The 23460-nt window shown below is 40.9% G+C and overlaps 1 protein-coding gene across 2 annotated transcripts in view; it reads left to right on the forward strand.

Moving 5' to 3' along the window:
• LOC124607499 (histone deacetylase HDAC1) overlaps window positions 1-23460 on the forward strand; it is a 161080-nt gene that overhangs the window by 65781 nt on the left and 71839 nt on the right. For both annotated transcript variants that reach the window (XM_047139883.1, XM_047139884.1), the window contains exons 3-5: window positions 9929-10046; window positions 13042-13397; window positions 17892-18093. In XM_047139883.1, the coding sequence (XP_046995839.1) occupies window positions 9929-10046; window positions 13042-13397; window positions 17892-18093 (676 nt within the window). The remainder of the gene's footprint in view (window positions 1-9928; window positions 10047-13041; window positions 13398-17891; window positions 18094-23460) is intronic.

Here is a 23460-nt window from a genome sequence, read left to right on the forward strand (position 1 = left end):
AATTCAATTAAGAAAGCAACAATTCTTACTTATTAAGACCTTGAGATTCAATGAAATTAGTTTTTGTGACTGTTTTTTCTCATTTTCCATGGTTCTTTGGTGCATGATGTTTATTAATGTATAATGCAGTAGATATAATAAATATTGTATGCATCATAAATTTCATTTTGTGTTTAGGGTCCTGTACCTCAGTTGGTAAAAACGGAAACCTTATAGGATCACTTTGTTATCTGTCCTGTCTGTGTGTCCATCGTATGTCTGTCCACCTGTTTGACTGTTAAAGCCCCTTTTTCTCAGGAACGGACAGTTCTATCAAGTTGAAATTTGTCACGTACTAAGGTCTATGGCCGGCAGGGGCTCGGCATTCATTTGCTGGGTACGGGCTTGGCGACCCCGGTGTTCCTGAGCTGGGGACTGGTAAGCGCTGCCAGTCCCCTGTCATCGTAAGCTCTGGGCATACTTCAGCGATCACTGTGTGGTGCGGTGGTGGAACGTTGTGCTTCTCAGGGAATGGGGATCTTGGCTTGGCCGCCCAGATTGCGAGGATGAAATAAATCTATATAAACAACCCTTCAATCTCAAGGTGTGCTGCGCGCCGATGAGATGCGTGGCTGTTGAGGTGGAACAGTCATTAGCGGGCAATCTCTGGGGAACCTGTCACACCTCAGTTGTATAAGGCTTACCTAGGCACACGGGACTCTGTCTAGGTGGACTTCTAGTTCCCTAGCTGCTCGTGGGACCGAGATGGATCCTTCAAAATCCTCTTTTCCTCCTCCCAGCGGAAAGGGTGGGCCGCTGGGAGTTTCTAACACCCAGTCTCTCAAGAGGGCTCGTGCAGTCAGTCCCCCTGGCTCTGGTGCTTCTTTGACAAGTCCAGTTTTTGGTAACAGAATGCATTCTGGTAATCATAACGTGTTTCTCATTGTGAAACAGAAGGAGGGTAGTTATGAGAAGGTTTTGCCCTTCTATATACAAAAGGGTTTGGAGGGAATCTGTGGCTCCTTAAAATCAGTGAAGCACTTGCATAATAGGACCTTGTTGGTGGAAACTTCCAATTCCCAGCAAGCAATTAACCCCCAATTTGCTAAATGTTTTGGGGAGCATGCCATAGACACTGAACTGCACAGCACCTTGAATTATAGCAAAGGTGTTGTGACATGCCGGGATCTAGTCGACATTCCCAGGGAAGAACTGCAACGTGAGTGGGCTCCGGAAGGTATAGTTGATGTACAACATATCATGAAGAGGGTTGATGGCAATCTTATCAAATACGAGTCCTTTATTCTGACCTTCAGTAGCACGAAACTTCCTGAACATGTTAAAGCTGGCTTCCTTCACCTTAGTGTGAGGCCTTATTTCCCGACCCCAATGCGCTGTTTTAAATGCCAGTGTTTTGGGCATACCACCTTAGGGTGTAAAGGCAAAGCAACTTGTGGCAACTGCACTAAGGCTGCTCATGAAGGAGTTGGTTGCTCATCTCCAGCCAAATGTATCAATTGCTCTGGAAACCACCCTGTTTGGAGTAGGGACTGCCGAATATTTTTAGAGGAACTCAAAGTCCAGAAAATAAAAACAACCAAGTGTATCCCCTATGGTGAGGCCAAAAAGATCTACAAGTCGGTGCAACCTCCCACATTTGCTACATCTTTTGCGTCAATCGTTCAGAAGCCTACTCTAAAAGCAGATGCCTCTATGCAGACAGAGGTGGTGAGTGTTGGCACTAATACATGCAGATGTCAGTGCACTTGCAATGCAGCCAGTGTTTCAGAGCCTGCAGCCCCTACTCGAATGGCAGGCAAAGGTACAGTGGCAAACTTGGGCCAGCCCCTGGCGCCTCCAACAGCTGAGGCCGTTCAGAAGCCCAGTACAGCCGTTACCACTCCCACGTCGGCTCCACTAAAGCCCACCAAACCGCAGAAAGCTCCTATACCCTATACAGCAGCAACAGCAGGTCAAATGACATGGTAAACCGTCTGACCATGCAGATGTCGTTTTACATGATGCTTCATCTGACTCTTCCCCCGAGCTGATGAAGTTAGACATGTATGTGGGGCAATCATCGCGCCCCACGCCTGCCCCTCCACCTGCTGCAGTCTCCCCACCCTGTCGAAGAGACAGGATGAAGGTGCTACCCCCGTCATAGATGGCTCCCATACTTCAGTGGAACTTGCAGCGGTTCAAGACGCATGTGGAGGAACTTCGTCTACTCTCTCAGGGTAGACCACTGTGTCTGTGTTTCCAAGAGGCTTATTTCCATCCATCACACTCCCCTGAGCTATGAGGCTATACGCTCCACAAAAAGGATGACCTGCGTGGAGAGAGAGGTAGAGGAGGCGTAGGTAGTTTTGTCAGGCCGGACTGTCATTCCTCACCTCTCTCGCCTACAACGACTTCACAAGCTGTCGCTGTGTACGTGCACGTGCGTCATCCATTGACTGTATGTTCACTCTACTTGCCCTCACATGATGCACTTGATGATGTGGCCCTCACCGACCTCCTTACACAGCTCCCTCAGCCGTTCATTATTTGTGATGATTTTAATGCCCACAATGTGCTTTGGGGCTCTGCAATTACCTGTCCCAGGGGTAAAGCAATTGAGAGGCTTCTCCTGTCATCCTGTGCCTACTTGCTCAATGCAGGACAGAGCACTCACTTCTGCACAGCGACTGGGTTGTTCTCTGCCATTGATCTCTTTTTTGCTATCCAGTTCTTGCCGCCAGTGCTAAATGGGAAGTGGTCACTGACTTGCACGGCAGTGATCACTTCCCGTTGTGGATTCACCTGCTAGATGGCATGGGCCCTGAAAGGAGACCACCACGATGGCTGCTCAGTTGGCCGGACTGGACACTTTATAGCCAGTTGGCCCGGTTCGAACACTGTGGGAATGTTGAGGCGTGCGTGGATCATATTATCAAAATGGTCCACAATGCCGCTGCAGCATCCATTCCACAGGCCACCAGAAGAGGCAAACTGTCCCTTGTTGGAGTGCCGAATGCCGCTGTGCAATCAGGACCAGGCGTGCAGCTCTGCGTCGGTTCCAGTGTCGGCAGACTGCTGAGAATCTTGCAGCCTTTCGGGTAGCGAGGGCAAAATGCCGCCACATTATTCAAGAGAGCAAGAAGAGGTCGTGGCAACAGTTTCTGAAAACCATTAATCGTTCCACCAAAAGTTCCATTGTGTGGGAGACCATCAGGAGAATTTCTGGGAAAGGACGGAGGTGCCCCATGGCTTCTGTAATGAATAACGGCACTCTCCACACGGTTCCATGAGATGTTGCCCAGACTATGGCAGCATATTTTGCCATGGTTGCTTCAACAGCCAGTCAGGATCCGGCTTTCCAGCACCATAGAGAGGTTGCTGAGAGGTGTAGTCTGGACTTCCAGTCCACGTCTAATGAAGTTTACAACTGGCCATTTTCCACGTGGGAGCTGGATTCTGCATTGTCTGCAGAATGTGACACATCCCCTGGTCACGACAGGATCCATTACAGTATCCTACGGCGCCTCACAAGGCGCAACAAAGAAATCCTCCTTGCCCTTTTTAATGCCATTTGGGCGTCAGATCACTTTCCTGACTTGTGGCGTGAGGCAGTTTTAATTCCTTTTTTAAAACCTGGGAAAGACAGCACGAGCCCAAGTAGCTACTGTAGTGTTGCCCTTACTAGTTGCATGGGAAAGACCTTGGAGCGGATGGTCAACCTCCGCCTTGTCTGGATGTTAGAATCCCGGCAACTCCTTAGTTGCTTTCATTGTGGGCTCAGGAGGATTCGTTCCACTTTCGATATCCTTTCGTTCCTAGAGGTGGCTATACAACAAGCTTTCCTATGCTGCCATTACCTTGTGGGTGTATTTTTTGACATCAGGAAGGCCTATGATACTACTTGCAGCCGTCTCATCCTGGAGCAGCTTCACAAATAGGGTTTTCATGGTTGTCTTCCTCTTTTTATTTAGTCTTTCCTCTCGCCGCCATACTCTAGATACTGAATTGGTGATGTCCTGTCTGATCGCTTTGAGCAAGAGAATGGTGTCCCTCAGGATAGTGTTTTAAGTGTGACTGTCTTTGCCATAGCTATTAACAGCATTACCTCCAAAGTGAAAAGTCCTGTCCAGTGTTCCTTGTTTATGGATGATTTCTCTTTGTTTTGTTCTTCTTCAAGCCTTGCAACGACAACGCGTCAGTTGCAATTTACTCTTAGATGTTTGGATGACTGGGTGCAGAAGAGTGGTTTTAAGTTTCCCACCAAGAAGTCCGAGTGTGTTCTTCTTCACCATTCTCGTTCGATTTTAACCTTTCCTGAGTTGAGGATGAGGGACACTGTCCTTGCTTTTAAAGACACGCTGAGATTTCTGGGGCTCATTTTTGACTCTAAACTTACATGGTTACCTCATCTTAAAGACCTGAAGCAACGGTCACTTAAGGGTTTAAGTATTTTAAAATGTCTTCGCCACAGTACATGGGGTGCAGACAGGACTTGTCTGCTCCAGTTTTACAGGGCATTTGTGTGATCTTGGCTCGATTATGGTTGCACGGTGTATGGGTCTGCAAGGCCTTCTTACTTAAAGATGTTGGATGTTGTGCACCATGAAGGGCTTAGGTTGGCCACTGGGGCACCCACACCAAGCCTCTGGGCAGAGGCTGGTTAACCTCCACTTCATATGCGGCGACGGCTACTTACGGTGCGCCAGGCGTATAAAACTTTGTCCACACCATACACACCTGCATACCATAATGTTGCTCAGCTTCCTCTGGCACGACTTTTTCATAACCATTATGGGATTCGCACACAGGATTGCGCCTCGGCGATGGATATGGCTGGTTTTTGTGTTTTCCATCGCGGCTGGAGCAGATTTCCACTTTGGCTTCTCTGGAGACCCAGACTTATTTTAGATATGACCAATTTTAAGAAAGATAGTACGCCAGATTTCACATTTCAATCTGTTTTTTAACATTTTAGATGTGCCTCATGGTTTTACCGTCGTTTACACTGATGGCTCCAAACAAGGGAATTTCCTTAGCTGTTTTGTAGTGTTCCCTGATCATATTACAAGGATTCGCCTCCCTGATGAATATACTGTTTTCGCAGCGGACCTCCACATGAACCTGAAGGCGCTGGAGCAGATGAATTGTGTTCAGGTGCCTTACAATCATTGCAGAATCTGTACCCAACTGAGGAGATGGTCCAGCTGATATATGACCACCTGTACTTGCTCCAACGGTGGTGTAAGGTGGTGTCCTTCTGCTGGGCGCCCCTGGTCATGTAGGAATATGGGGCAATGAACAGGCTGATCGGGCTGCCAAGGAGGCCTGCAGAGAGCAGGATGTGGTCCAGTGTCCTATTCCCTTGCAGTCTGTCATTTCTGCACTCCACAAGATGTGCATGGAGTTGTAGGAGGAAGAATGGCTGGCGGTGATGGCCAATAAACTGCGGTTGGTGAAGTCAACAACTCGGCTGCGACGTTCCTCCTGCCGGTTGCTCAGGCAGGAAGAGGTGACCCTCACGCGTCTTCGGATCGGGCACTGTCCTCTCATACATATAATTTTATTACAGCAGGAGGATCCCCCATTTTGTGATGCTTGTGGTGTGCACATCTCTGTCCGGCACATTTTAACAGACTGCATTTTATACCGTGATGCAAGGGCAGCAGCAGAAGTTGATGGGGATCTGCCCTGTGTTTTAGCTAATGATGAGACTTGTGTGTCTAGGGTTTTAAAGTTTTGTGATGTGTCTGGACTCTGGCCTAAACTTTAAGGCTGGAGGTTTTAGTGTATTGCAGAGTGACTGGCTCCTCCCTCTTTTCCTTGCGGTCAGCCAGCCACTTCCATCTGCTATATTGTTTTAGCTCCCTCTACCCCTTTCTTCCTGTGTTGTCCATATTTTACTGCTGACAGCATGCTTCGTTCCACGATTTGGTGTGGGTAGGCACATATTTTTCCAGGGTTGATACCTGTGTTTTACGTTCTGTTTTATCTTCCTGTTCTGAGTATTTTCTTGACCCCCGTCTCAATCTGTTACTGAGCAGGCGCTGAAGACCTTGCCGTCGTGCGTCCATACAACCCCATCCATCCATCCATCATAAGATCTATGGTTGCTTGGTAGCATAAAAAATTTAAGATTTTAAGTCATACAATCAAAAGGTATAGCCATTTATGTCACATTTTGATACTTGCAAACTCGCTCACCAAAACCCACAGTGTCTATCCCGTTAACCTAGAGTTGTGCAATTTGGCAAGACAAGAGGTTTCACAGTGTAAATAAAGGAAAAAATTGAAAAATTGTTTAATTGTAATTATATCACATAAAAAAAATATTTTCTGCCTCTACAAACTGACATTGCTTTCATAAAATGTCAAAAGTCTTAGAAATTACTGTAGGGATTTGATTTGGTTTTCAGTAATAGGTAGAGTTCTTCATGAGAGAGGTTTTTCTGTATAATTTATAAATATTTTGTGCTAATAGCCCTGAAGTGAAATCCCCTGCTGCTGTAAAAACAATGCCTTGTCATCTAGTGGGGAAAGGCATAAGGCCGCGTGACAGCTGCACCGTGACAGTCTGTGCTTAAGATACGTACACCATCTGTAATGTTTCAAAGCAAAGCAATATTGGTAATTGATGCAGGATTGCACTTCTATCATTTGGGATGATGATCTTGTTATATTTTACTGCTGACAGCATGCTTCGTTCCACGATTTGGTGTGGGTAGGCACATATTTTTCCAGGGTTGATACCTGTGTTTTACGTTCTGTTTTATCTTCCTGTTCTGAGTATTTTCTTGACCCCCGTCTCAATCTGTTACTGAGCAGGCGCTGAAGACCTTGCCGTCGTGCGTCCATACAACCCCATCCATCCATCCATCATAAGATCTATGGTTGCTTGGTAGCATAAAAAATTTAAGATTTTAAGTCATACAATCAAAAGGTATAGCCATTTATGTCACATTTTGATACTTGCAAACTCGCTCACCAAAACCCACAGTGTCTATCCCGTTAACCTAGAGTTGTGCAATTTGGCAAGACAAGAGGTTTCACAGTGTAAATAAAGGAAAAAATTGAAAAATTGTTTAATTGTAATTATATCACATAAAAAAAATATTTTCTGCCTCTACAAACTGACATTGCTTTCATAAAATGTCAAAAGTCTTAGAAATTACTGTAGGGATTTGATTTGGTTTTCAGTAATAGGTAGAGTTCTTCATGAGAGAGGTTTTTCTGTATAATTTATAAATATTTTGTGCTAATAGCCCTGAAGTGAAATCCCCTGCTGCTGTAAAAACAATGCCTTGTCATCTAGTGGGGAAAGGCATAAGGCCGCGTGACAGCTGCACCGTGACAGTCTGTGCTTAAGATACGTACACCATCTGTAATGTTTCAAAGCAAAGCAATATTGGTAATTGATGCAGGATTGCACTTCTATCATTTGGGATGATGATCTTGTTATCTCATAAAATATCCATTGTTTCACATAACAGTTAGACATTTGCATAACAACAATACTCGTAGCCATTTTCTTTTCTGGGGACTTCCATTAAATCATAGCAAATGGGAAATTATACAAAAAATTTGAACTTGAAACTTAAAATTAAAACATTCTTGAAAGTCTTGGAATTGCCAGTAAAGATATAATGCCAGTATTAATACAGATGACAGTCAAAAATCATCCAGATTCTCCGTTCCTGAATGGATGAATTATCTGTAAATACAAGTTAAGTTTGTACAGAACCCTTGCTGCAAGAGCCGTACTCACAATTATCTGCATTTTTTTTTTCTTTATTTTCCAAAGAATTGCACAAAACATTGTTTTCTCCGGTTGTAGGAGTGGTTCAGTCTGTAGTAACAGATGTTAATTTGGACAGAACTAGATTGCATTTTTTGCAGATGTTCAAAAACACAGTTATCATGTCCTGTGCTGGTGTTATATGATGGTAATAACTAGTTCCAATAATTCCTCAAAAGTATTGACGTCTATATTGCAAACACTAAGAAACAGTTACTTGAACTACGTTCTATACATTTTTACTCTTTTTACAGATAGTGAAAAGCTTCAAAACTAGATGATTTGACCCAATCAGTTATTCTTTCCACAATTTAATTTCAGACAACAATACTGTTTTGAAAGGCTTTTTGGAAATTTTTTGTCAGAGTAATCTCTACGGTTTTAATTAGACAGTCTTTAATGAAATAACCTCCTTTGAAAGGTTCAGAATGTTTTAACTATCTACTCTGGGTAAATATGAAATGGCATACACAACGGCTTCATTGTGGTTGCTTAGAAGCTGACATGGCGCTTTTATCTCTTCCGTGCCCTGCTCCCCGATCCTACCCCTGTGCCTTCCTGCTGACCTGCTGCTCTACCTGAGGCCCACATCCAGGTATGGGTGTGCGTGTTTATAACATCTCCTTCTGCCAGTTGGTTGCTCTGTCTGAATTTCATGCCAGGGGTTGAGTGCTGGCAGCATCTCCACTGTTCGTCACTTCATTGTGATTAGCAATTTCCTTAACTGAAACTCGATAGGTTCTTTAATGACATAGCCCTAGAAGTTAGTCTATGCCAGAACCAGACCACGATCGTAATCGCTTCTGTGTAACTCTGATAGGCAGTGTTCCATGACCCCAGCTTGTTAGGCTTCTGCGGTCTGGTGTGATGGTAGTGTTCTTGACAATGATCTTGGACAGTACTCACTGTCTGAACTGTGTTGTCATGCCACATTGGCAGCGGATCTAATAGAAACCAGACTTCCATAGTCTGAAGTCATCCTTGACACTATCAAGCAGTGCCATTGTTTGAGTTGGTGGACAGGAGACAGTCTTCACTTGGTGTTTCCAAAGAAGTCGTCCTCTCTTTGCACAGTATGTGAGGAAAAAATCATTTAGTGAAGTTTATTAAAAGATAAAAACTAGAGTATGTACAATGAATAACGTGTTTTTCAACAAAAAATGGCTCTCCGACAAATTTTTATACATATACAGCGTAGCTGTTCTGTTGGGTACTTGCAGTGTACAGACATTTCAAACTGTTCTTCCCCCCCCCCCCCCCCCCCCCCCATGCATTTCAAGAATATTAATTAATTTGAAGTCTAGAGAAGTATGCAACCTTTATTGTTGGAGCCACTGTTGTATATGTATGACTGGCTGAAAAGCCATAAGACAACAGTATGTGATGAACACCAAAATTGAATAGTAGTTATTACCTCAGCCACGTCAGTGAAAAGGCACATGGATGAAATGTAAGAGTGTGAACAAAATTGTGACTTAGACAGGACGGATAATAAATTTTCTGCAGGAAATGCCACGAAGAAGACATTATCTATTGGCGACTGCATTCTTAATTAAATGCGCTGAATTGTGACAGCAGGATCTGAGTGGAAACAGACAACAGATCTGTACTGCTTACAATTCAGGGGACATGCTGCCAGAGGTCACTCACAAAAATAAAAATGTTCTTATGAATGATCCATTCAGTCACCAAAGCTCACAGATTGCTGATGCTACGGCAGTTATTGTCAGGGTGTTCACACTGTACCACTTTAGAGTAATTGTACCATCCCAGTGTTGCAATTTCCTGAAGCATATGAGGCAGTGAGGCAAAGGGTTCATGACAAAACCATGGATATAATCCCTAGTTTGATTCAGTTTTGACCTTATCTGACTGAACAACAAGCACAATGTATATTTTTGGCACTTGTATAGTACTGATCCTGGTTATCAGAATGTGCAGCACTGTTAGTAGATATTTGCATTTATCCAAACAAATATTGTGTTTATAACTTAATTTTCATGTCGTTTTCTCTTTTTACATATTTCCGTAACATGATACAAACCAAATCAAATTGAGCTGTTAAACATCAGAGATGTAATGAATTCCTGTATGTGAATACTGACCATTCTTACAATTACAAATAAATATTTATATAAAATTGATTTCCATTTGCAGCGGCCGCATAAAGCAACTGCTGATGAAATGACGAAATTTCACAGTGATGATTATGTGCGGTTTTTAAGGAGTATCAGGCCAGATAACATGTCTGAATATAACAAGCAGATGCAACGCTGTGAGTATACTTCCTAAATTGCTATTTTTTACACACACACACACTTTCGCCTACTGATACATTGTCCCTGTGGACTACTTTGTGCGGGTGACTGCAGCTCAAGTGGGGTGAGAAGTTTTGTGTCGGATGGAGTGGATGAAAGAAGGAGGAAGGTGGAGAATGGGAGGGAGAATTGGAAAAGGGTGGTTGACAGTTGGGAGGGAGAGGCAGGAGGTACCCAAGATAGGAAAGTGGCACTGAAGAGCTCATTATGGCTGCAGGTGGGGGGAGGGAGAGGCAGCACATGATGATGTAGAGAGTGGGTTGAGAGGCGGAGATAGCGCAGAAGAGGGAAACTGCAGAGTGGCAGATGTGGGTGCAGGATGACAGAAGCTAGGGTTCTGGGGCAAAGGTGGAGGTAGCTGTAGGGTACAGTCTAGTGGGGATAGAGGCCAGAAAAGCTATGGGATCAAAGAATATGTTGCAGAGACAACCATTGAAATTGAACATGTTGTGCTCTGCAGCATATTGTGAGACTGGGTGATAAATTGTGCTGTTGGTCAGTTTGGCAGTGGCCAGTAGTTTGGATAGAAAGATGGCTGATGGATGTGCTCACATAAAATACTGTGCACATATTGGATGTGGTGGATGGCAGTATCAGACAGGCCTTGCACCAGTCCACAAGAGTATGAGTCATATGTCAAGGTGGGTAGTTGTGTAATATAGGCAAGGCTATTGCATAGACTGAGCAGGAAATGAAATACACTTTGGACGGAATGGGAAGGATTGTGTGTGGGATGGACCTTATTTCCAGGCTTGATGGTATATTGACATCCTGACAAAGGATATGGTTTTTCTCTGTTGCATTTGGGGATGGTACTGGACCATCAAGGGATCACTAATTTAGTATTGGAGGGCAGTGTGGAGGGTAAAAATCATAGAGGGAGACCAAGAGATGAATACATCAAGCAGATTCAGAAGGATGTAGGTTGCAGTAGGTACTGGGAGATGAAGAAACTTGCACAGGAGAGAGTAGCATGGAGAGCTGCATCAAACCAGCTCAGGACTGAAGACCACAACAACAACTGGACCATGAGAGGACAGCTGCTCCTTTGCAGCTGGTTTCTTGGGTTGGTTAAAGGATTGCGTGCAAGTTTGAATATAGCATGTGAAATTGTCTGTGGTCAAGATTTTTTGGGGTGGGGGTGGGGGGCTATCAGTGAAGGCCTTAGTGATCTTCTTTTGGCCATCCTGATTTATGTTTCCTGTGGTTGCTCTAAAATAAATAATTTTCCAGCAGAATATAAAATTCCATTCTGAACCATAGGCAGACATGCATAGTCTGTTGAAACAGTTTTTACTTCTTGTGTTATGATTTTGAATTTCACAGTTCATGTTAAATTCAGTTTCATTATTAAGCACAAATACTGTTAGGGAGTAAATGTATTAGCAAGTGTAAATAATTCCTAGGTCACTGAATGGGGTTGTGCAAAATATTCTGTAGAATAAATAGTTTTTGATCTTAGCTGTAGTATATTATGCCATATCACACATTGGAATTAGTGTTTTCTTTTCCTTAACTTGCATAAGAAATTTTCAGTGTAGAATTTTATTAGTATGAAAATAACTTCTTTTTTTTAATCATGAGAACCCAATTCAGACTTAGCAGTACTTGATTAGTTGGAAGTTGCTGTTTCCGACTACCTTCCATAAGGCAAGATGTAAATGCTGCTGGATGAAAAATTTAGTTTTCCTTCCTGTCAGCTGCATTCTTATGTCCTGAAATCTCTTAATCATATGAAGAATTATTGGGTGACAGTAAAAAGTATGAGGGAGGAATGGAAAATAATGCACAATAATTTTTTTTTGCCCTGGTACTGCAGTTCAATGTTGAAATTTCGTGATGATGATGTAGTTGGAAGTTTGCGCTGCAGGGGGTATTTTGTTTTTATATGTGGCTGTAGCGAGATAAACCTGAATTACAAAACACACGCGACACATGTTTCTGTCGTCAACTTGTGAAGAGCAGCGGAGTGTATTTCGATATTTGTGGGTCAAAGGACATAAACCAAGTGAAATTCACAAATACATGTGTGGCATGTATAGGGATGACTGAAGCAATGGTTCCAGGTAGTGTGCATTCTTCCAAGAGGGCTGTGTAAACATCAGTGATTCGCTACGCTCTGGGTGGCTGGTAACAGCTGCAACCCTGCAGAATGTTGGAGCAATTGAAACTAATTTTGAATGACCAGCGAGTGCAACTGCGAACTTTATTACAGCAATTCAACATTTCTTATGGTGTGATGTACGGTTTTGTTTGTGACACATTGAAATTTTGTAAAGTTTTTGTTTGCTGGGTGCCTAAGAACCTGACAGGCAACCACTAGGGCCAGCAAATGACGACAAGCTTGTCTCACGTAAGGTGTTACACCACAGAGGGGCACGGCTTTCTGAAAGGAATCATCACTGGTGATGAGTTGTGGGTCTGCCACTACACGCCTGAAATCGAGCAGGCATCTGTAGAGTGGAAACACTCTGGTTCAACAATACAAAAAAGAATTCAAAGCGGCTCAGTCTGCTAGGAAAGTGCTTGTGACAGTGTTCTGGGATGGGCATGGTGTGTTATTGGTGGACTTAGCTGACAATGATTGCCCTCATGTTTGCTGCTCCTGTTGTGATAAAATCACCAAATTTGGGTGGTCTTGACTGGGCACTGTTGGACTTGTTAGCAACACATGATTATGGGGCACATAACATTGTCATCTACCAGCTACCCCACTCACCTCCCCGAAACAACCCTGAAAGAGGCGTAAAATACCTCCAGAAAACATTAACAGCTCATGCCACCTTATACATGAAGCTTATGATGGAGCACATGCTATCACACGTATTTGAAGAGTTTAGAGAACAGTAGTTTTAAAACCCATTGTTTTGTAGAATTATTTATTTCTTCACTGCTGATACATTTTGATAGGACTGTGCAGTGTTTCATTCTTGGATATTCCTTCTTTTTCAGTTAATGTTGGAGAGGATTGTCCTGTATTTGATGGCCTCTATGAATTTTGTCAGTTATCCTCTGGTGGGTCAGTTGCTGCTGCTGTGAAATTGAACAAACAAGCCTCCGAAATATGTATAAATTGGGGAGGCGGTTTGCATCATGCTAAAAAATCTGAAGCATCTGGGTTTTGCTATGTGAATGACATAGTTCTTGGGATTCTAGAATTGTTGAAGTACCACCAACGAGTTTTATATATTGATATTGATGTCCATCATGGTGATGGTGTCGAAGAAGCTTTTTATACTACTGATCGTGTGATGACTGTTTCATTCCATAAATACGGTGAATACTTCCCAGGCACAGGAGATCTGAGGGTAAGAGCTATTAAGTTTTAAAATTTTGTTATAAATGTTATATGAATAATGATATTTATTTTTTGGAGACTTTGAAATTGTGTGGCTATATAGATGATGTGTTGTTTTTCTTGTTGTTGAAGTTGACGTTATCATTACTAATTATCACTGCTTTAATGTATATCATACAACATACCAAATTAACATACACAGTCATGCATAGGTTTCGTAACTTTGTCACTATAAATGCTTTTAATATTTGAATAGTTTGATTGTTTGGCGTAAAGCTATATCTATGTTATAGTATGAAGTTGTAAATTTAGTAATGCCTTATCAAAAAAATATCGATAAGTATGGTCTTGAGGTCAGTTTCTTATAAAAAATTTATTGACCATCGCTGAAGCTTTTAATTTGTGTGTTGGTATTCAGGTTGGCGTTAATCGGAAATGGTGACTTTAATAATCATTATGGATCATTGTTTGCCATGCACAAGTTCAATTGTGTATAGAGTATTCAACAATGGCTCTGCATAGTTAGTATCTCCTCTATAATTTGTCAGCATCACCATCACTATCTTCAAAATTAGCTTGCAGACCTGTTCCTTCTTCAGGGCAAATTATCCTCCCATCTGGTGAGTGGTCTTCCTGCATTGTGTTATCATTTTGGCTTAGACAGAGCAACCTCTTTTGAATTCTGTTGATGTCCATCCATTGAGTATTTTTTTACATGTTAGTTTGTTGCCCTGATTTCTGTAATTTATATTGAAAAATGTCCATTTCCTTTCATATATCATCATATCTACTTTTATCCAAGAGCATATAGCTTGCCACAGATCTTATAAATCTCGTTTCAGCAGCTTCTCATTTCTCCTGGTCTGACCTCTTTAGTGTCTAATTTTCACTGCTGTATGTAAATGCAGGGATATCATCTTATAAAACTTGATTTGTGGCTTCTCCCTCCTCATGTGTTATGTATTGTACCACACATTCTTTGAACTTTATTTTGTTATTGATCTCCATCCTTTCAGTGACATAACTTATACCCTAGGTAGTTGAAAATGTATAGTTGTTCTATTATTTATCATGTATAACTTTCTAGTCGTCAAAGGTCGTTTCCCTTGGAAGCACTTCTCCGTGGTTTTTGTTACATTTATCCTCAGGTTAAAATCGTTCACTACTTATAAGACATCTTTTCTATAGTTTTTACTTAGTATTCTGCTCTTAAGCCATTCCGCTTGAAGGAAAAAAAGTTATCATCCAGTTTCGTTTAATCTTTTGTTGTGATTGATAATTAACTCAGTACCCAGTTTGTTTGAGGTACTATTTCTTTTCCTCTTACACTAATTTTAAACCTAATTTCTTCCTTTTAATGATTGTTGAATTTAAAAAGCTTGCGATGCGACCAGTGCACTGACTGCAAAATTGATCTCTGTAAGTCTGCCTTCATACCAGAAGTTGTCATTAAATAGCTGGTGATCCATTAACACATTCCTTGAGACGGTATTATACCTTGGCAATAAACTAACTCTGACAGTAATTGTTAGATATAACTGAAGCATGGCAAAAAATTCTGTTCTGTTATAGTGCAGAAATATCTCAAAACTGAAAATTCCCCCCCCCCCCCCCCCTTATGTACACCTACATTAATACTCCTTCTGGTTCCAGTAACTGTACAACCCCCCGCCCCTCCCCCCTTTCCAATTGCAAATGGTGTATGGGAATAATGATTGTTGATAAGCCTCGATATTAGCTCTAATTTCTTGAATTTTCTGATCATGGTCATTTCTTGAAGTATGTGGGAAGAAGTAATGTGTGTCCTACTCTTTCCGGAAAGTACTCCCTAGTAATTTTTCATGGTAAACCTCTCAACCTCTCTGTGATGCACAGTGCCTCTCTTGGAGCATCTGCCACTAGAGTTTGATGAGCATCTCTGTAATGTTCTCGCACTGACTAAATAACACAAAGACGAAATACACTGCTCTCTCTCTCTCTCTCTCTCTCTCTCTCTCTCTCTCTCTCTCTCTCTCTCCCCCCCCCCCCCCCCCCTTCCCCCCTCTCCCTATTTTATCAGTCATACCTGGTAAGCATTCCAGATTGATGAATAATACTCAAGAATCGGTGAGCAAGAGCCTCGTAAGCTGCTAGCTTCGTAGATGAGCTGTGAATCTGTCTGGCATCTGTTTTTCCTACTATTTTGTTTTGTTTTATGTGGTCATTCCACTTGAGGTCATTTGGTTAGTTACTCCTAAAAATTTTACGGTAGGTACTGTTTCCAGTAATGTGTCATCAATAATGTTATTGTACAGTAGTGAATTTCCTTGCCTGTGTGTGCACAGTAAGTTACAATTATTTATGTTCAGGATCAACTGTCAGAGAATGCACCATTCTTCAGTCTGTTGATCATGCTGCAAGTCAGTGCTGTCATGTGGCATTGCTACCTTTGTGTAGGCAGCCACATTGCCTGCAATCAGTCTTAGCTTCCAATGCTTTCTACTAAGTTGTTTATATACATTGTAAACAGTAACAGTCATATCACTTAGTTGGGGTACTCTGAAAATTACGTTTTCATCTGTCAGTTTTATTCTGATAAGAACAACATGTTGAGTTCTATGTACAAGGAACTCTTGAATTGAGTTGCAAATATGGACCAGTACTCGGTAAGCTTGTCTTTTTTATCACCAAGCAGCAGTGTGGCAGGCTGTCATTTGTCTTTCTGAAGTTAAGGACCATGGCATCAACTTGAGCACCTTTGTGTACAGCGCTGTGGATCTCATGGAGAACCAGAACGAATTAAGTTTTGCAAAATCTCTGTCTGTGGAATCCAAGTAGAGTTTAATAGAATAGATTTTCGTTCTCCAAAGATGTCTTAATTCTTGAGCATAATGCATGTTCCATAATTCTACAACAGATTGGTGCCGATGGTATAGGCCTATACTTATGTGCACCTGTCCTACGACCCTTCTTGAAAATGAGAATAACCTGTGCTTTTTTTCAGTCATTAGATACCCTTCAGTACTTTGGTGAAATATGATAAACTGCTGCTAGAAATGAAACAAGTTCTTCCGCATAATCTTTACAGAATCTTACAGGTATCTCATCTGGTTCAGATGCTTTTCCACTACTAAGTGATTGTTACTGCTTTTCTATTCTGCGATCGGTTATCTGAGTTTGTGCCATTCAACATTTGTACAATGATTGAAAGGAGGGACCTTGTTACAATCTTCTGTGGTGAAACAGTTACAGACAACCGAATTCAGTATTTCGATCTTCTATCTTTTATCTCTCGCTTCGTTGCCAGTATGGTCACTGACTGACTGATTAGATGATTTCAAACCTCTTGCTGCCTTTAAGTAAGAATAAAACATTTAGGGTTTTTAGTCATATCGGTTAACAAAACTTTACTTTCAAAGTCATTGAACACTTCTCTGATTTTTCTCATTATGCTCAGCTCATTATCTCTCTGTTCAACTTTGGTTTGTCAGCTAGATTTTGACTTCTCTGAAATCTGTGATGAAGCCCTCTTTGTTTACATAGCAGTCTTATAATACAGCTGTTAAACTATGGCAGGTCTTTCCCATTCCTGAAGACCTCTCTCGGAACATAGTTGTCTAACGCACATTAAATGATGCTTTTGAATTTTTTTTATTTGTGCCCCACATCTTCGTCTTCAGCATTGAATGTTTTATGTTGACTGTTAAGATACTCTGCAGTTTGCATCTTGTCACTCTTGCTAAGCAAAAATATTTTCCTACTTTTCTGAACATTCCTTGTAATACCAGTAGTTACAGTTGTCATGACAGTATTACGATCACTGATACCCTCCTCTGTGTTAACTGACTCAATAAGTTCAGGTCTGTTTTCACTAGGAGGTTCAAGATGTTACCTTCTCTAGTTGGTTCTCTATCTTCTCAAAGTAATTTTCAGGATGATAATATATGAATCCCTGTCTGTGGCTCAAGTTTGGTATCATGATCTCCCAATCCGTGGCTGCCAAGTTGAAGTCACCCCATATTATGATGACATTATCAGGAAAGTTCATAACAGTATTCTGCAAGTTCTGTCTGAAGAACTCTACTGCAACAGCTCCTGACACACACAGGCCTCTATAAAAGCATCTGATTACCATTTTTGACTGACCTTCGAAGCTTAACTTCACTCAGATTCATTCACATTTGAAATGTGTGATAACCTCACTAAATAGTATTGGCTTCTTTACTGCAATAAATATGTCGCCACCATTAGTGACTAACCTGTCCATATGATAAATATTCCAATCTGAACTTAGGATGTTGTTGCTATTCTCTCACAGTTTCAACAAACTTTCTCTGCGTTACAACCTTTGGTAAATGATACTAATTCTGGGGCCTTTCCTTGGATGCTCCTTCAGTTTGCTAATATCATATTAATTATACACATGTATGTCTAATTGTGCTCATGCATTTGCAATATTTGTTTCTGAAAATATCATTTTTGTTATTTTTTTGGACTGTCCTTTATAACTGTTCCCTATTTTCAGGACATTGGTGCTGGAAAAGGAAAATACTATGCTGTTAATATACCCTTAAGGGATGGAATGGATGATGAAAGTTATGAATCCATTTTTGTTCCTATAATATCAAAAGTAATGGAAACCTTTCAACCTAGTGCAGTTGTGCTACAGTGTGGTGCAGATTCCTTAACGGGTGATAGGTTGGGCTGTTTCAACCTAACAGTTAGAGGTAACATTCAGTAATTATCTAAAGCAATGACTCAATATATTTTTACTGAAAATGATCATAGACCTGTAAGATGCATAGTAAAAATATACCAAATTACGAAGAAATTGATTCATGTTGCAGGAAGTCAGAACTGAGAATTTATTTAAGAATAGGGAGATATACCAGATTCCATTAAGTAGATAGTTAACTATATTACATGTTGACTTTTTTTTGTCATCAGTCTACTGACTGGTTTGATGCGGCCCGCCACGAATTCCTTTCCTGTGCTAACCTCTTCATCTCAGAGTAGCACTTGCAACCTACGTCCTCAAGTATTTGCTTGACGTATTCCAATCTCTGTCTTCCTCTACAGTTTTTGCCCCTCTACAGCTCCCTCTAGTACCATGGAAGTCATTCCCTCATGTCTTAGCGGATGTCCTATCATCCTGTCCCTTCTCCTTATCAGTGTTTTCCACAGATCCTATGAAAGTGTCTTGATTTTTCTTTACCCTTGCTTCCATTATTAGCCGTAACGTCAGAATTGCCTCTCTCATCCCTTTACTTTTCCTAAAGCCAAACTGATCGTCACCTAGCGCATTCTCAATTTTCTTTTCCATTCTTCTGTATATTATTCTTGTAAGCAGCTTCGATGAATGAGCTGTTAAGCTGATTGTGCGATAATTCTCGCACTTGTCAGCTCTTGCCGTCTTCAGAACTGTGTGGATGATGCTTTTCCGAAAGTCAGATGGTATATCGCCAGACTCATATTCTACACACCAACGTGAATAGTCGTTTTTTTGCCACTTCCCCCAATGATTTTAAAAATTCTGATGGAATGTTATCTATCCCTTCTGCCTTATTTGACCGTAAGTCCTCCAAAGCTCTTTTAAATTCCGATTCTAATACTGGATCCCCTATCTCTTCTAAATCGACTCCTGTTTCTTCTTCTATCACATCAGACAAATATTCACCCTCATAGAGGCTTTCAATGTATTCTTTCCACCTATCTGCTCTTTCCTCTGCATTTAACAGTGGAATTCCCGTTGCACTCTTAATGTTACCACCGTTGCTTTTAATGTCACCAAAGGTTGTTTTGACTTTCCTGTATGCTGAGTCTGTCCTTCCGACAATCGTACCTTTTTTGATGTCTTAACATTTTTCCTGCAGCCATTTCGTCTTAGCTTCCCTGCACTTCCTATTTATTTCATTCCTCAGCGACTTGTATTTCTGTATTCCTGATTTTCCCGGAACATGTTTGTATTTCCTCCTTTCATCAATCAACTGAAGAATTTCTTCTGTTACCCATGGTTTCTTCGCAGCTACCTTCTTTGTACCTATGTTTTCCTTCCCACCTTCTGTGATGGCCCTTTTTAGAGATGTCCATTCCGCTTCAACTGTGCTGCCTACTGCGCTATTCCTTATTGCTGTATCTATAGCGTTAGAGAACTTCAAACGTATCTCGTCATTCCTTAGTACTTCCGTATCCCACTTCTTTGCGTATTGATTCTTCCTGACTAATGTCTTGAACTTCAGCCTACTCTTCATCACTACTATATTGTGATCTGAGTCTATATCTGCTCCTGGGTACGCCTTACAATCTAGTATCTGATTTCGGAATCTCTGTCTGACCATGATGTAATCTAATTGAAATCTTCCCGTATCTCCCGGCCTTTTCCAAGTATACCTCCTCCTCTTGTGATTCTTGAACAGGGTATTCGCTATTACTAGCTGAAACTTGTTACAGACCTCAATTAGTCTTTCTCCTCTTTCATTCCTTGTCCCAAGCCCATATTCTCCTGTAACCTTTTCTTCTACTTCTTCCCCTACAACTGCATTCCCGTCGCCCATGACTATTAGATTTTCGTCCCCCTTTACATACTGCATTACCCTTTCAATATCCTCATACACTTTCTCTATCTGTTCATCTTCAGCTTGCGACGTCGGCATGTATACCTGAACTATCGTTGTCGGTGTTGGTCTGCTGTTGATTCTGATTAGAACAACCCGGTCACTGAACTGTTCACAGTAACACACCCTCTGACATAGACATAGACAAAAGAAAGTGTTAAACAAAGGAACTTTTGCAAGCAGCAGATTTATTTTATGTGCATATAAATTAAAAGAAAAGGAAACCTCAAATAAAAAAGAGGATGTGTGGGAGTTCGAGGCAATGATAAGAGAAACAAGCCAGACATTGAAGAAAGCTGTTAATATACATTCCTGGAGAACCACTGTGCAATTTCACTTGTGAGAAGAGGCAGTGTTAATCCGTGAAATGAATGCATTGATTTCCAGTGAGAGCACTGATGACGTTCGTTTGGTTGCCCTAAGTCCACCATTGTAATCATTATGATAGAATATGTTGAACTAAATGAAACTGTTGAGGAATGTCTTTCAAAAGATGTGGGAAGATAAAAAAAGGAAAGCTATCATCAATCCGAAGATTGGTTGGAGCACCACAGTTTTGTACGAGGCATGGTCCTGTTGAAGGTGGTATACTGTTGCCTTCCTCCGAACTTTTAGCTGTCTTCACCAGCCAGTTACAGGGGACCTACAGTTCAACATGGACTGTGAACTGTGGTACAACTCAGTATTTTTCAAATCAACCCTTTTTAATGATCTCTGGGGACTGAAAATTTTTTCCTTAAACAGGGGTTTTCCTTAAATGGGTTTTTTCCCAAGTACACAGGAGTGACCAAGAATCATAATTCAGGTATGTTTATGTGGTAAAAGTATCTATAAAATCACAATCTTAATGGAACACATTTAAAAAAAAAAAAAAAAGAATCTAGAAGAGTTGTTTGTTTCATCCTAAAGAGGAAAATTATTTCCTGATGGCATCAACTGCACAGCAGCTGTGAATCTTGGCACAAGTTCTTGTTCTTGTTATTGTTCTTCCTCTTCTTGGTTGTCACTGCCTCCTACCTCACAGTTTTCCTTCAGAAGCCCTTCACACAACTCACATTCATCTTGAATGTGGAAGTCACGATATCATCATTGCAAGAAATATTATTTTCTGGAATGTCTAAGTGATTCTATGCGATTCATCTAGAACAAGGCCATCTTCAACAGCAATTGATGCACCACAACCAGCCTTTGTGAAACAATTTAACACAATCTGTTATGTTATTCTAGGTACCAACAAACATATGCATAGCCTGGAGAATGTTGAGTCTCATCACTTCCTTTCTCTCAAGGAATGAAATTGACTTTTACACTACTGCTATTCTGTATTTGGTTTTAAAGGGGTGTATTATGCACAGGTCCAGAGACTGCAGATGATTTGTGCATTATGGAGGAGAGAAAACGTCACATACATTTTCAGTAATAGTGTTTCCTTGGGATGTACAGGGCAGTGCTCGATAATAAGTTCTCTTGTCCTTCCTGTGTGAGAAATCTTGTAAAGATTATGATGTCATCCAGGCATTCCTGTTGTACTTGTAAGTATAAGGTAGCATTTTCAAACAGTGGACACTCCAGGTTGAAATAACAACAATATAAGGAATAGGATAGATTGCTACTCATCGTAAAGATGACCCATTGAGTTGCAGACAAGAACAGCAAAAAGGCTGCTACACATGCAGCTATTGGCAATAGGCTTCCTCAGCAAAGAAAACATACACACATTCACACAAGCAAGCACACCTCATGCACACTTGGCCGCCGCCACCGGCAGCTCTGATCAGAAGGTAATATTTTTATATTTGTGAGAAACATGTGGGTTTTAAATTTTTCTGTTACTAATGGAGGTATTTTTTCACTTTCATCACTATTTACACACAATAGTGCAGTCATTGTTTCTTTATTTTTTATCTGCATGGCATTTTTCTCCCTTAATAGAATACATTTTTGTCGGAAGTAATTATAAAAGAAGTCAGTTTCAGCTGCATTGAAAATATCTCCAGGCTTAAAATCCTGTGTTAGTCATGGCAACGTAATGTTCCTTCAAAAATTTACAATATCTGTGTTTGCAGCCTCACTTTCAGAGAAATGAGAGATTATCACTTTTTTATTTTTATTTATTTTTTTAAAATGGTCCAGCCAGTCCTTAGGTGCACTGAAATTTTCAACACTGACCTTTAGGATGATTTCAAGGGGCTTCTTTTGCAATACGCATTCATTTGTAGAAATGCTGTCACTTCCCATTCCTTGAAACAGTAGTAAAAGAATGTTTTGCATGGCATTTAGTGTTGACAGGCAAATGCTTCACCTTTTGGATACAGAGACAGGCATTTAAGAACACTTCTGTTTTTTAGTATGCTGCACAATGAACATGGCACCAAATTGTACTCCTTCACCACATGGGAAAGTTTTTTTTGTTAGCGATTGTCTTCAACATTGTGGCTGATCACCAGCTTCTCCTGAATTGAGATTTCTACATTTGCAAGCCATAACTCCACTGAAGTAAACTAATAAATTCAGTAATAAACAACTACACTTCTTGGCTCACACTTCACACAATCTAACTTCGTACAATTAGATCACGTGACTACAGTCGCATGTTGGGCAAGGCGGAAATCACTTTCCTATTCCTTCAGCTCATTTTCCAGTATCGCTAGAAGGATATTTGAGTTACTGACCAAAAAACTGTGTTCTAGGTGCATGTTGATCAGAAGAATAAGTTACCATTTACTGCCATGAGATGATCCGAAAGACGACCTGCATGAAACATATAAATCAAAAACTCACTTGGACACAATAGCAGTTGTGTAAAGGTTCAATTTTAATTTGCAAAATATTTCATGTTTAATCCTTCAAACTGGAGTATTTCCTAGAGTGGTGTTCGTTAAAACTAAGGATGATTAATATTATTTTTATGGGAATATTGCCAGGACTGAAGAAAATATTCATTAACAGCAGGAGTTCCTTAAATGCAGGTTAGTTAGTTCGGGGTTTTGCTGTACTTGACAGATAAAAGTCCTAGGACTGACTGGATATCGAACTAAAAGATCTTGATCCATGATTTAGATATTCATCACTGAGCCATTGAACCACACATGATGAAACAATTGAAAACAATAATAATACAAAGAAAATAAAATAGAAATGTAAGTTGGATTTCATCAAATGTCATACTAATAAGGGAGAGTAAATAATAAAAAAAATTCAAGATTTATTTAAATGCTTACATAGTGCAAGAGAAAATTGAAACCACTGGAGGTTAATAATGAAAATTACATTGTAAAAGTAATGTCAGTTGAGCTATGTAAAACCATTTGAGGTATGAAGGTATATGGAGATCGTGTTTTAGAGGAAGTGGTTGAAGCTGGAGTCAAAGTGGTATAAGAGGAACTGACAAATTTGTTTACAAAATGTATGTGGAGGAAGACGGTTTCTCAAAACCTGAACAGTACCGTAATTATTCTCCTTTGCAACAAAAAGGGGTAA

This window comes from Schistocerca americana, chromosome 3 (genome assembly GCF_021461395.2).
Source record: "Schistocerca americana isolate TAMUIC-IGC-003095 chromosome 3, iqSchAmer2.1, whole genome shotgun sequence".
Classification (NCBI taxonomy): Eukaryota; Metazoa; Arthropoda; class Insecta; order Orthoptera; family Acrididae; genus Schistocerca; species Schistocerca americana.